This window comes from Xenia sp. Carnegie-2017, unplaced genomic scaffold (assembly GCF_021976095.1).
Source record: "Xenia sp. Carnegie-2017 unplaced genomic scaffold, XeniaSp_v1 HiC_scaffold_16, whole genome shotgun sequence".
In the NCBI taxonomy this organism is placed as follows: domain Eukaryota; kingdom Metazoa; phylum Cnidaria; class Anthozoa; order Malacalcyonacea; family Xeniidae; genus Xenia; species Xenia sp. Carnegie-2017.
In genome coordinates, this window is record NW_025813469.1 from 1,636,183 (window position 1) to 1,650,529 (window position 14,347).

At 33.1% G+C, this 14,347-nt stretch overlaps 1 protein-coding gene and 2 long non-coding RNA genes across 7 annotated transcripts; all 3 read left to right on the forward strand.

The window, feature by feature from the left end:
- The first annotated feature begins 3,388 nt into the window (after positions 1 to 3,388).
- Positions 3,389 to 4,510, forward strand: LOC124437610. Of its 2 annotated transcripts, none has more exons than XM_046987580.1 (4): positions 3,389 to 3,435; positions 3,574 to 3,786; positions 3,986 to 4,171; positions 4,288 to 4,510. In XM_046987580.1, the coding sequence occupies exons 1-4, from the start codon at positions 3,391 to 3,393 to the stop codon at positions 4,363 to 4,365; spliced, it is 522 nt and encodes a 173-aa protein (XP_046843536.1). In that variant the 5' UTR covers positions 3,389 to 3,390; the 3' UTR covers positions 4,366 to 4,510. The 2 variants fall into 2 exon arrangements, with proteins under 2 accessions (XP_046843536.1, XP_046843537.1); XM_046987581.1 differs by having other exon boundaries at positions 4,070 to 4,171.
- Positions 4,511 to 6,640: 2,130 nt separating this feature from the next.
- Positions 6,641 to 8,257, forward strand: LOC124437618. Of its 4 annotated transcripts, XR_006945775.1 has the most exons (6): positions 6,641 to 6,810; positions 6,960 to 7,012; positions 7,210 to 7,422; positions 7,495 to 7,583; positions 7,705 to 7,890; positions 8,022 to 8,257. It is a non-coding gene; the product is annotated as an uncharacterized LOC124437618 (long non-coding RNA). The 4 variants fall into 4 exon arrangements; XR_006945776.1 differs by lacking the exons at positions 6,641 to 6,810; positions 6,960 to 7,012 and adding an exon at positions 7,125 to 7,151; XR_006945774.1 differs by lacking the exons at positions 6,641 to 6,810; positions 6,960 to 7,012 and having other exon boundaries at positions 7,122 to 7,422.
- A 160-nt stretch (positions 8,258 to 8,417) lies between these two features.
- Positions 8,418 to 9,765, forward strand: LOC124437619. The gene is made up of 3 exons (XR_006945778.1): positions 8,418 to 8,724; positions 8,806 to 8,883; positions 9,280 to 9,765. It is a non-coding gene; the product is annotated as an uncharacterized LOC124437619 (long non-coding RNA).
- The last annotated feature ends 4,582 nt before the right edge of the window (positions 9,766 to 14,347 follow it).

Consider the following 14,347-nt stretch of genomic DNA (forward strand, 5'->3'; position numbering starts at 1 on the left):
TTGAACAACACTCGAGGCACGTGGAATTTTTTCATATTTTGCGTGGCGTGCACGTGGATTTTCACCATAGTCTCGTTTCTTTTCTTCACTGTTGGCGGACACAAGATTCTTCACCAAGTAAATTGGGTTTTAGTGGTATGAGAAACAGTATATACTTGTTCAAGAGACCAAATGTATTGAATGTATACTTAACGTTTTTGAGACAAGATTATTACATAATAACATGTAGATAAGTCTTCCATCCATATGAAAAGTGATCTAGCGTTTTTTTAAAAGAGATTAGATGAGTAAAAATTACAATGGCCAATCAACTTACCGTGCCTAATCAACCAGCTCATAATCAATATAATTGTGTTGTTGAGATCAGCTTTGAATGATATTATAAATAATTCTTCGTTATAAATGATTTTTAGATGGCAATAATCGATGTCATTTTCACCGTAATGTTGTTGATCTCTTCTGGTATTTTGGCCGATAATACGAGATCATATAAAGCTTCGGGTCTTTGCGATTCTTGGAAGTCTGTTCATAAAGATATTGAATGCAATAATCTTGTTGTCGCCGTGGTAAGGCATGCTACAAATGTAAGAGAGAGTGGACTTGATGATCACAGTTTTATGATACATATCGAAATAGAGTGCGCGCTCTGCAGAAATATCAACATGTTAAGGTCGCTTAAATTACCATAGAATTTCCATGAAAAGTAAATTCTAAAGAGTAAATCAACCCATGAACTGTATGCACTATGCAGTAATTCGATATTTTAATTCTAAAAACTTTCAAATGTCAATTACGGTTTGTGTATTTCAAATGTGGAAAAATGAAAGTCAAACAAATCGAATAATTTTATTATTAGGTATTTGCCTTTACTGCATTTATCCTGTATATTGTTGATTCATCATTTCACTGTTGGCTGAGTGTCGTTGCGATTGATTCGGGCAATGAATTTGAAACGGCCGAGATGGAGCTTTGAAGAATGGAAAGGAGTGGTTATCTTCTTGGTGTAAGATGGAAATGGATTAAAATAATTGAGTTATGGAAGCACCATCTTATCTACCATTTGTATTACATCATAGCTTGTCAAGTGTATAGAGAATCAGAATGTATGCTAAATGTATCAAAATGCGCATATGAAAGCCAGAAAAATGGTTTGTGAAAAAGTTAAGAATCTTTACGACTTTGCTGGCAGTATTTAATATGAAGAATCGTGGGCGTTTAGTGTCTCGAGTTGCTATTTTTGCGACTTTAAATTTGGGTCCTATCTTTTAGCTGTGCAAGCTTGCTTACATGATATCCATTTTTTCAATTCCGAATGCATCATTGCATTTGCGCCTTTTCCCTGCATTAAACAAAAACAAACGTTCAATAACACGGTGCAATATATTGATAAATCTTTGCAATATTCATTAGAACAAACAAAAAATCATTCAATTTAAACTAAACATTCAATACAAACAAAAAGGATAGCTATGGGGCAAAAGGTTTATTTTTTATGATTTTCACAAGATGAAAAATTGATAGAGAAAATTGAAACTGTGGGGAAAATATTTTACATATTTGATACATTGGATAAGAGAAATTGCATGCTTTCGTCCAATTTTACTATTTAAAAGGTTTAAATTCAGTAATCTGAAATTAAAATCTGTTATTACTAGTTGATGTTTACGCCTTTACTTTTAACGCTTGTAAAGAATGAATAAGCAACAATGTCGTTGGATTTGTTGAAAGAATCATATTATCGAGGAATCCGCTCCTCAGCTGGTTCACTAACACTCTTCGTTTTGAAACTTTTATTTCACAAGCTAAACAACAAGCTACAAGTACATCACTGGAGTATTTTTACGCTATATATTAGAGTTAATTAAAGTCGAGCTTTCCTTTTACGTCATTAGCAGGACTCGCTCTTTCATTGCGTCTCAAGTTCTCACGTGTTGCAACAAAAAAGGAACAACTACCTAAACAAACAAAGAACTTACAAAACGTACTTAAAACAAAGAAATGTTAAAGAGAACATGACTGAAAACTGACGTAAGTACGAAACAACAGGAACACGAAAAATTGATGGAAGTTCCTCCACGGAATTCATCTGAGAAAGAAGATAGAAAGTTCTAATAATTCACAAAACGAGAAATCCGGTGACTTTTTAACATCATATAGCTCGGTTTGCGTTTCAGTAACAGCTTGCATTTTTCCAAAAAAGAAATTCTATAGGATAAAAGCAAAATACAAGAAAATCATGCATGAGCGCATTTATTAGAAACAATATACAACACATGCATCTACACATGCATAAAACAATTGATGTGTATTTAAATGATGGTATATCTAATCAAACCCAAAGAAGAATATTAACACCAACACTAATTCTAAACTCCTTTAATTCTGTCAGAATTTTTGTAGATAGGTATTTTGTATTGTGGCAATTATTTATGTCGTCGCGACTAATTTGAGGAGATTTTCCAAAAAATTACAGGTGTGTCAAATAGTTAAGGTATTTGATTGTAATACGACAGGCATTAAGCAAGTGTGCAGTCAACTAACTAAATGATTCCGAGTTTGACAAAATTTTAGTCTTTTACTTGATATTTTATAATCTTTAATAGTCTTTGTGTTTACTTATATGTTACAAATATATAGTCAGATATATATTATATCATAAAATACATAGATCAAGTTCACTCAGCATTAATCAGTATGTGCTGCGTGCAAATGTGCATGTTCATGTTTTAATGGTGACGTTATTATGTCGTAGTTTGCTTGTTGTATCAAGTTGTCTGTTTGACAACAAACAACGTCAACCTCCTCACTTTTTTATGTAGTAGTGGGGTAGGATATTCACTATGACAAAGATTTCCGTAGGACAATTGACAACTCGGTGACATATACTTATTACCATACCATATAAAAAGCTGGTTGAAACCAACCTTTATTCGTAAATAGATAAGTTACCGTTGAGACACATAAAGACAACACTCAACAACTAAAAGCAAGAGTCTCGAAAAAACAGGTACTTTAAATTGTTATGAAGCAGTTTTTCGAATAATGCATGGTAGCCTTCGTTTTCAGTGTTTTAGGGATTATGATTTTAATACAAAATATTTACTATATATATTTAAGAGATGAGGGTCAACAGTGGACATCCACTTCGTAATTAAATATAGTTTTCAAATGATCACTGCTAGTGGCGTAACTAGAACATTAATTTGGGGGGGTGCATATTCATATATTCCTTTGTGCCCTACTGATTTCTTTTGAAAGTAATTTGAATTTCAAAAGAAATCAGGTGGGCACACCTCAATATAGGAATATACACTCTCCCAATTAACGTTCTAGTTACGCCTTTGATCACTGGAAGAACGTTTAGTACGTTTTGCTCTTTCAGATCAAGCAATGAGCTTCACTTTACCATCAGTCATTCTCAAAATTTGTCAAATTGTAAGTATTATTTATAAATTAATTTTTGTAATATAGTACATCGCTATCGCTCACTGAAATACTACACGTGCATAACAATATAAATGATGAAGTTCTCTTAAGAAAACTTACATAAATCCTTCTTTTTACATATTTCAGGTTGCACTTGCCGCTGGTTTAGGATGTGTTGGTTACTTCACAAAAGTGTTCGTTGATATTTATGATGATGCAAAGTCAGAAGCATATAAACGAGGAGCTCTTGGTAGACAGGAATTTTTTCTCCATACGACCGGCGTTGGAGTTGTTATTTCAATCGTTGGATTGGTTCTCAACTTTAGTGGATTAATGAATAAAAAGCACAATGCTGTAGCTGTAAGTTCATTATGTTTAAGACTACATAAAGAGTATTTCTTACAAAGTTTACATCTGTAAATCAGTTCTGTCAAATTCTTTGCTGCATATATAAGTATAATATAGTATTTAAGTTTGCCGAGGTTTATTCTCAACCCTTTCATATGGAGTGCCTTTTTCTTTCTGTTTAATGGTGAAAAATGCCATTCCACTTTTACAGATGGCAGCAGTGCAAGGTGTATGGGCGATACAGTTATTGGTCACCACCTGCCTAATAACCGTTGTCTTCTCTTCGTACAACAAGGACGAGGACTTACTTCTAGCAGGCAAGTCTTTGTGTGAAGTTTGGGATGACGCTGCAATTTGGAAAAATGATAACACCTGTGGTCAAATGATTGGTGGAATCGTAAGTTGAACAGTTTATTTTACATTTTGTGAAGGCAAACTTTGCAATTGTAGTTTCGTTCATATAGTGATTCTTGATGAGAAGAAGAGTGTAAATACTTTTATTATCTTTCATAGGTCTCTGGTTTTATTGCCACCATATTGTATGGAGTGGATGCTATTTTCACTTTCGCAACTTCTACGGAACAAAGTTAAAATGGAAGCAAATTTATCGCATTTAGTCCTCAACCAACAAACAAAAACTAATATTTTTGTGTCATTTAGGTTATTGTAACATTTTCATGTAAAGTAACTGTTACATCATTAAGCATGCATTTGAATAAAAATAAGAATTTTCGTCTTTACTGTTGATTAAGAGATTTCTCTTTGTAGTGCGAACTGCTCATGTCTCCGCACTTTTTGATTTCTGACATAAAACGCAACAAAATTATTACTTATTTATACAGTATCAATATAGACATGTCTTCTTTTATCAAAAAAAGTATTTTCGATGTTTCGTAAATAATAATTTCATATATGAAATCAAATGTGAAATTTTCTTAAGGGGATAGCTTATCCAAAATGTGTAACGTATTTATGTGCCATTTGATGCTGTAATTGATAATCACATGAAATTTTTATGCATGTTTACAATCACGTGGTTACGTAAACTGACATTCTTTTAAGCCCTTATAGCTGTTATTCTAACGTTCGTCTGGTTATATTAAAATACTGACTCTGTGTTTTTGTGATTCTTGTTCGGGGTGTCATTGTTAAAGAAATAAAGCAATTTTTGCAAAAACCGTTGCCGTATAGAAAATCCTGCGTTGTATCTAAAGGGGTGAGACCTCAGTTATTCGCCTCAAAATTAGGTTGAAACTTTTTGATCACTAAAGAAGTACTGTCATATTGCATCGTCAGCAATCGATGAAGAAAACATGGCGGCCTGCAAAAAGTTGAAATGTATCGCAGAATTTTCATTACGAACATTGTTGCCCAACGTAAAACTTTAACAGAGCCATTAAGAAAATGATTTCGAGATAAAAGGTTTCTGTATTGATGACGTCTCGTGTCTATCTTAAAGACATCTTCAGATACAATGAGAAATATGCACAATGGGATCAATAAACAAAAATCTTTATTTCCAATATTCTATTTTCGTAATGTCCTCTATTCAAAGTCCAATATTGGGCTACTATATTCATAATTAAAATTCTTTTTCCGCCTGGCACTGAATTTCTGGCCAGGATTTGGTATTTCAGAAAAATTTGGTATTTCTTGGGATGGTTTAAAGAATCTTGGGACTTTTATGCTTAAAACCCAGAGGATTCTTGAAACAGCGAGTGGCAAGAGGGAAGAACTGATACCAGTGCATATATCTGATGAAAAGAAACCAATGAATTCAATTTAATGACATCGTGCTTTACACACTTATTGACCTGCAGTAAGAATTGTGTAAACGATCAAGACGTCACTCGAAACTCATATGACCTAAAAATTTGGAACTTATAGATTGTACTTCAATCATGCAATTGATCGAGAGATAAAGACTACATGTCTTTGCATCTACAACTGCACATGTTTATGTAACATTTATTGTATTTCAAAAAATAGCAAATGTGTTCCTGCAGGAATGCTTATGAGCATGATATTTGGTGAAGAAGTCAAAGGTTTTGAACGCCATGTTTTTCCAAATCCGGTTTCGTATGAGAAAGTCTGGTACCAAAGACGCTGAGGTTAAAACTTATGTACACAAAAAAAGATCCAGATGTTTCTTTCGCATCTTGGAATTCCGGAAGATTAAGAATGTTTAAATTGACTGAAAACAGGAAATCTGAAGATGTTTCTAACGTCAGTTTTCTTTGTGTCTTAACAACACAATATCGTTTTTGATGAAAATATAATCTGTCCTCAAAAAGGTAAAATACCCCACCACATAAAAACACTTCCAGAAATTTTTGCGTAAAATATGATAGTTAACTAAAATTCATAACCAAAACTGTACCCTAATCTTATCCTCCATTTATCCACGCATTTATCATTTATGCGGTCATTTAGTCGTATATCCAGTAGCCTATCATCTGTCATGTTTTACTACTTTACATAACGTTACAACATATTGTATAGGAAACACTCCATTGACATTTTCTGTCAAATACAAGTCTTGCTACTCATGAGTTTCCAATAAGCCAGCTAGTCAATTGCGTTTTTGATCAAAAGGAACGCGGACTGGAGATGGCTAATCAATTATCTATAATTTATTATGTGCTACGTGTGAATCTGCATGCTTATGTTCCACAGGTGACGTTTGATGTCTTTTCTTTTTTGTTTGTGGAATACAGGAAGTTGTCTGGTTGAAAGCAAAAAACATCTGCAGCCTCACTCCTTTGCTAACTATGTGGGGTAATATTGACTGTGACGTGATTTGCGGTTGACACATCATCACTATCAAACCTCGTACAAAGAACTGGTTAAAAGAAGCCTTAAATCATAAATAGATAAAATATCGTTGAGACACATCAGGACAAGCTCTACGTACAACTCAAGTGTCTCGAAGCTGCAAATCGGGTACGCATTGCAAAATAGGTCATATTCCTAAGCAATGGATAGCCTTAATTTTAAGTGGTTAAAATAGCTACTCCAAAGATTAAAAAACTGCAAGTAAGAATTGAATAATAGAAATCTACATAGTCAATTAAATGTGCACTTTCGAGAAAGAAAACATGTTTAATCTGTCGAGAAAAAGACGGGAGAGAGCAGAATTATGTCCATTCCATTTTTTTAAGTTTAATTACATTTTACTCTTTTAGATCAAACGATGAGCTTAACTGTATCATCGGTCATTCTTAAAATTTTTCAAATTGTAAGTATGAGTCATAATTCTATGTTTACTGAATATATATTATGTTTGCACATTAATACCCATACATGAAGTACTTCAGTTCCCCGAACTTAAATATGCATTATATTTTATCGTAGAAAAATGGCTGTCACTGTAGAAGGTAGATGTAAAATTCTCTCAAGAAAACTTCCATATAAATCCATTTTATTACTTTGCAGGTTACACTTGTCGCTGGTTTGGTATCTGTTGGCTTCTTCACAAAAGAATCCGTTGATTATATTGACGATTCTAATTCAGAATCATATAAACAAGGCGCTCTTGGTAGACAGGAATTTTTTCTTTATACGACCGGCGTCGGAGTTGTTATTTCAATCGTTGGATTGGTTCTCAACTTTAGTGGATTAATCGATAAAAAGCAAAATGCTGTAGCTGTAAGTTCATTATGTGTAGCAAGTTAAGCTTGTACTTAAGATAAAGATTGTAATTTACTAAAATTGTTTTAGATTCATATACAGCTATAAGGATCAGACTTTTCAATCTCTTATTTTCAACACAATGACGAACTATGTCAACGTTTGTGAGGACTATTTAGGTACTGATTGTGTGGCTTGTAACACCATTATTTATAAAAACCTGCATGAAAGCAATTATTGCATTTCTTAACCACTTCTGTTTAATGATCAATATTCAATATCACCATTCAACTATTACAGATGGCAGCAGTGCAAGGTGTATGGACGATACAGTTATTGGTCACCACGAGCCTCGTTAACGTTGTCTTCTCTTCGTACAACAAGGATGAAGACTTTCTAGGACTTTCTAAGTCTGTATGTGAAGTTTGAGATGGCGACACAAACAGGAAATATGATTACACCTGTGGTCAATTGATTGGTGGAATGGTAAGAAGTTAAAGAATAAAAAATGTAGACTGTAGAAGTTAAACGTAGTCAAATTTATTGTAAAGGCAGAGTGGTTAGTACGCTGTGCTTAATGAGAAGCAGACTTTAAATACTTCTGTTTTATTTCATAGGTTTGCGGTTTTATTGCTGCGATCTTGTACGGAGTGGAGGCTGTTCTTACTTTCACAACATCTGCAGAATAGGGTTGATAAGCAAACAAATCTATCGCATTTGGTCGTAAACTAACAAACAATACTAAAAATAAACATTAAAGCATGCATTTTAATAAAAATAAAAATTTGTCCTCGTTGTTATAAATGATCATCCATGTCTACGTTATAAGTGAATAAAATAGGTACGCATGTCACGTCGTCCTTCAAATCGATAATTTTATAAATGTATCATGAAACAGTGTTTGCCTTGGACTTGAAAAAATGAAGACAAAAAGTTTTTTCTTTCTGAATTTATATAATAGGCTGGCCAGAAATCCGTTTTTCGTATATTTTCTTACGATGTGCAAATCTTTCCTGGACAAATATTGTCCAAAACAATGAATCAAAGAGTGTATTTAAGCAAATTGATTGTGTGTCACAGTGCAAGAACAACTGATATCTGTGCTGCTATGCTATGCTTACTGTTTGGGATCGTAACTGGTCGTAAAGTTTTCGTTACTTGTCGACTTTTCCCGTCGTTCCTTCGACCTGAGAAACAGAAAGAATTTTTGTCGTTTATATTTCAGTATTTTTATCTATTTCAATCAGTGTGACAATTATTTCTCCCTCCGCTATACAGTAAACCAAAAATTAGAATAAAGGGAGAAGAAAACACTTGAAGGTAAAACGGTTAAAAAACAAGACAAATCGTTTAACTCTTGTGATACAATGAAATGTAATTTTCATTTCTTGTCACTGCTAGCTGTGGATTTTTAATCATGAGTCCTATGATTGTTTGTGAGCAGTCGATGAGAAAGGATCGTCATCATCATAATCAATGGTAAAGATTAAAAATGCTTTCTCTCTCTTATTCTATATCAAATTTAATAATGCAAATTATATAAGTCTTGTTTAAAAATGAAAAAAATACTTTTAATGATTAATGTCTGTCTTGAGCTGTACAGACCGTATAGTTTGTTGACGTCGGGTAAGCGACATTATTTTGATAGAAATAGTTAAAAAATAACATATGCTTTGGAAGAGGAAGTTTTTGTTCATGCATCTGGCAAAATTAAGATTGGGAAATGGGTCAGGGGGAGATAAAAGTATGTCAAACTTGTAGGCACATCAGATCTCAATACAAGATTTCTGCTCTTTTGGAAGAAAGTTTAAACATGACATTACGTTTAAAACATTCTTCGTTTATCTAATGCTTTGATACAATACATTTATATAGTTGGTTTTTGGAACAATACATGTCTCCCAACCTGGAGCAGCCATTTGAAGCACAAGTCAGATAAGTTTGTGAAGTGGAAAATACAAGTCATTATAGTTGTTATTGGAGATGAAAATGATGTGTAAAGAATATCACCAGCACTCATCTTAGAACTTGTTTAATTTTGTTGGATTATAGTGAGGTTTGTGTTAAGATGGTTGGAGCTCATATGAAATGGAAATTGAGATTTGTAGTTGAGTTTAGGGAAAACAAATGGAACGCTTGATTAATTGACCTTTCTTTTATTATTATAATTGTTGCTGTTTTATTTATTTGTGTCATGCAGTTGAAATAATACAATGCTAGAAATTGACTTGTGGCTACGCTACTGGCAAAAAATAAGCTTATAACTAATGAAAAATTGCTTGGTTATTACAAATTTGCTTTAGGTTTTGATCAGTAGTTGTATTAAGTTGAATAATAATGAAATATAAAAGATTTTTTGGAGACGTTGACTACGTTTCTTTTGTTACCATAATCAGTAATTTATTTGCATCATGCGTTCCATGTAGTAAAATGAAAATTTGCTTTTCACACACAACTGGGCTGCTGCAGCCAATCCACCGCAAGCTTCACATTTATTGCACCCATAAAAATAGTTAATACAGCTACCATTACATGGTCTAAGCAACCCTGCTCCTAAGAGTAGCAGCCTAAACTCAACAGTCTTAGTTACCAATATACAGTGTGCGAATTAACAGTGTGCAATGTGCAATTTGCTCATCGTTTTAGCTAAAATGAAAACAATTGCACATCACTTTTTCAAACGATATGCAAAAAACTTCTTTATTGATTACCACCACATAAATTGAAAAAAGTTTTCAAGTTTAATCTTTACTGATCTTTACTTTATAAACGAGTGCGCTGCACGACATTAAAATCCATGTTGGCACAATGTCATCAAATTTTAAAGACGTTGTCACTGAGACTGGGAAGTCTGTCAACAGTCTACATACATGGTGCTTATATGCTTATGACAATAGGGGTGTCATACATTATTAAGGTAAATTTTTGCATTTTCATTGTTTTGTAAACCGTTACGTACTGTTTTTGGCATTATAGCTATTTTGAGTATTTTCATGAAAAGCGGGAAACATTTTGATTTTGATTCTTAAAGAAGACAGAAAAAACCTAAATAAGCCAAATTTGAAGAGTAAACCAAAGGGAATTTTGATTTTAAATAAGCCTAATGTGAGAAAAAAACCAAATTTGGCTCAAAATATTAAGCCAAACTGGCAAACTTGATCAGCCATACTTTTTTGTAATATGACATAAATATGATGTTTTTTATCGTAAGCAAACATCAAGGAAGTAACTGTTAATAATCAGAAAGCAAAAGTATATTCGGTTATTCTCTTTTCACTTTTGTCTTTCTTGTTATTTTCGTCGAAAGGTTGTAGCTACAAGCAAAGTTAATACAGTAAAAAAATGGATGGAAACATAAAATGCTGACTTGTTTGATTACTAGGATGATGGCCAAGTGGTGAATTTATTGCGCTGTAAAGTTTGCACAAAAAAGAGGAGAGAATAACATGCGAAAAAATTTTCTCTCCTACATTTGTATCTGGATCAGCTGTTGTAACGAAAAACACTGTCGTAAATCATGAATTTGTTCACGTTAAAAAATATTATTTTAGCAATTAGCGCTGTATAATAATTAATGTAATATCGATTTGATTACGCCTCTAAAGAAACACTTTTGTCAAAAAAATTGCACTCCGTTTTTTCTGAACTATGTCGCACACTGCCAATATACATATGCCTGTAGTGTTCAATCTGGGCGGGCGGCAGGTGGTACCCTAGTAAAGCTGTGCAGATGCAACAACAAAATGTGCTCAATATAACCTACACCATTATAATAATAATAATAAGGACTTTATTTGAAGAGGGGGACACGTAACAGCTGAAAAGCTGACAAACCTGTGGCCCTCTAACTAGATTATACAGGATTACAAAAAAACTGATAATGAATAAATATATAAATAATTACATTAACTCACCACACTGATTCACAATCAGGCTCCCAAGAGTGTGAGAAAACATTTTCCGTCTTTTTCCTCAGTGGGCAGAAAATAATACTTTATTCACTTGCTGTTAAAAGAACAGATTTATAAGTATGTTGTGATTGGGATTGTTTTTGCTGTGTTTATTTGCATCATCCAGTGTGTAAAAACAATGAAAACAATGGATTTTTTGAATGAGGAAAGTTAATTATCAGCAAGAATGAGTATAGTGCTTTAGGTAATAATATAATATACCTTGAGATATTTCTTGACTGTGATTGGTCGATTGCAGTGCAATTTAACTGTAATTGCTCTGTTGAAAAGCGTAATAGCGGCATTATATAGAAAATAAATACTGTAACCTGACTGCCGAAAAAGCAGTGAAACAGTGTTAGCCAAACAAACATGTCAACATTGTTCAATGGTGGCAATTTCATCAATGTGCAGGATGTTGGCATGGTTAAATTGTGGCTATTTCATCAATTCTCAAAATGTCGACATTGTTAAATGGTGGCTGTTTCATCAATGTACAGGATGTCAACATGGTTAAATGGTGGCTGTTTCATCAATGTGCAGGTTGTCAGCATGGTTAAATGGTGGCTGTTTCATCAATGTACAGAATGTTGGCATGGTTAAATGATGGCTATTTCATTAATGTACAGGATGTCAACATGGTTAAATGGTGGCTGTTTCATTAATGTTCAAGATGTCGGCATGATTAAATGGTGGCTGTTTCATTAATGTACAGGATGTCAACATGATTAAATGGTGGCTGTTTCATTAATGTACAGAATGTCAACATGGTTAAATGGTGGCTGTTTCATTAATGTACAGAATGTCAACATGGTTAAATGGTGGCTGTTTCATTAATGTACAGAATGTCAACATGGTTAAATGGTGGCGGTTTCATTAATGTACAGGATGTCAACATGGTTAAATGGTGGCTGTTTCATTAATGTTCAAGATGTCGGCATGATTAAATGGTGGCTGTTTCATTAATGTACAGGATGTCAACATGGTTAAATGGTGGCTGTTTCATTAATGTTCAAGATGTCGGCATGATTAAATGGTGACTGTTTCATTAATGTACAGGATGTCAACATGGTTAAATGGTGGCTGTTTCATTAATGTACAGGATGTCAACATGGTTAAATGGTGGCTCTTTAATTAATGTTGAAGATGTTGGCATGATTAAATGGTGGCTGTTTCATTAATGTACAGGATGTCAACATGGTTGAATGGTGGCTGTTTCATTAATGTACAGGATGTCAACATGGTTGAATGGTGGCTGTTTCATTAATGTACAGGATGTGTAAATTATAAATTTTTACACACTTTTACACAAAAAACTATCGTCTTTGAATTTTGACACACTTTTACGATAAGATTATAGTCTTTGAATTTTTACACACTTTTACGCAAAAGACTATAGTCTTTGCATTTTTACACACTCTTACGCAAGGCTATAGTCTTTGAATTTTTACACACTTTTACGCAAAAGATTATAGTCTTTGCATTTTTACACACTTTTACGCAAAAGACTATAGTCTTTGCATTTTTACACACTTTTATGATAAGGACTATAGTCTTTGCATTTTTACACACTTTTAGGCAAAAGACTATAGTCTTTGCATTTTTACTCAGTTTTACGCTAAAGACTATAGTCCTTGCATTTTTACACACTTTAACGCAAAAGACCATACTCTTCGCATTTTTATACACTTTTATGAAAAAGACTATAGTCATTGCATTTTTACACACCTTTACGCAAGACTAAAGCCTTTGCATTTTTACACACTTTTACGCAAAAGACTATAGTCTTTGCATTTTTACACACTTTTACGCAAAAGACTATAGTCGTTGCATTCTTACACACTTTTACGCAAAAGACTATAGTCTTTGCATATTTGCACACTTTTACGCAAAAGACTAAAGTCTTTGTATTTTTACACACTTTTATGCAAAAGACTATAGTCTTTGCATTTTTACACACTTTTACGCAAAAGACTATAGTCTTTGCATTTTCACACACTTTTATGCAAAAGACTATAGTCTTTGCATTTTATACACTTTTATGCAAAAGACTATAGTCTTTGCATTTTTACCCAGTTTTACGCTAAAGACTATAGTCCTTGCATTTTTACACACTTTAACGCAAAAGACCATACTCTTCCCATTTTTATACACTTTTATGCAAAAGACTATAGTCATTGCATTTTTACACACCTTTACGCAAAAGACTAAAGCCTTTGCATTTTTACACACTTTTACGCAAAAGACTATAGTCGTTGCATTCTTACACACTTTTACGCAAAAGATTATAGTCTTTGCATATTTGCACACTTTTACGCAAAAGACTAAAGTCTTTGCATTTTTACACACTTTTATGCAAAAGACTATAGTCTTTGCATTTTTACACACTTTTACGCAAAAGACTATAGTCTTTGATTTTTATACACTTTTATGCAAAAGACTATAGTCTTTGCATTTTCACACACTTTTATGCAAAAGACTATATAGTCTTTGCATTTTATACACTTTTTTGCAAAAGACTATAGTCTTTGTATTTTCACACACTTTTATGCAAAAGACTATAGTCTATAGTCTGCGTTTTTACACACTTTAACGAAAAAGACTATAGTCTTTGCATTCTTACACACTTTTACGCAAAAGATTATAGTCTTTGCATATTTGCACACTTTTACGCAAAAGACTAAAGTCTTTGCATTTTTACACACTTTTATGCAAAAGACTATAGTCTTTGCATTTTTACACACTTTTACGCAAAAGACTATAGTCTTTGCATTTTCACACACTTTTATGCAAAAGACTATAGTCTTTGCATTTTTACACACTTTTACGCAAAAGACTATAGTCTGCTTTTTTACACACTTTTATGCAAAAGACTATAGTCATTGCATTTTTACACACCTTTACGCAAAAGACTAAAGTCTTTGCATTTTTACACACGTTTACGCAAAAGACTATAGTCTTTGCATTTTTACACACTTTTACGCAAAAGACTA

What these genes read in the sequence shown, in the direction of transcription:
- LOC124437610 (XM_046987580.1), top strand. Translation starts at nt 3,391, where the DNA reads ATGAGCTTCACTTTACCATCAGTCATTCTCAAAATTTGTCAAATT. An exon ending in TTCTCAAAATTTGTCAAATT is followed by an intron (nt 3,436 to 3,573) that starts GTAAGTATTATT and finishes TACATATTTCAG; the next exon opens with GTTGCACTTGCCGCTGGTTT. An exon ending in AAAAGCACAATGCTGTAGCT is followed by an intron (nt 3,787 to 3,985) that starts GTAAGTTCATTA and finishes CCACTTTTACAG; the next exon opens with ATGGCAGCAGTGCAAGGTGT.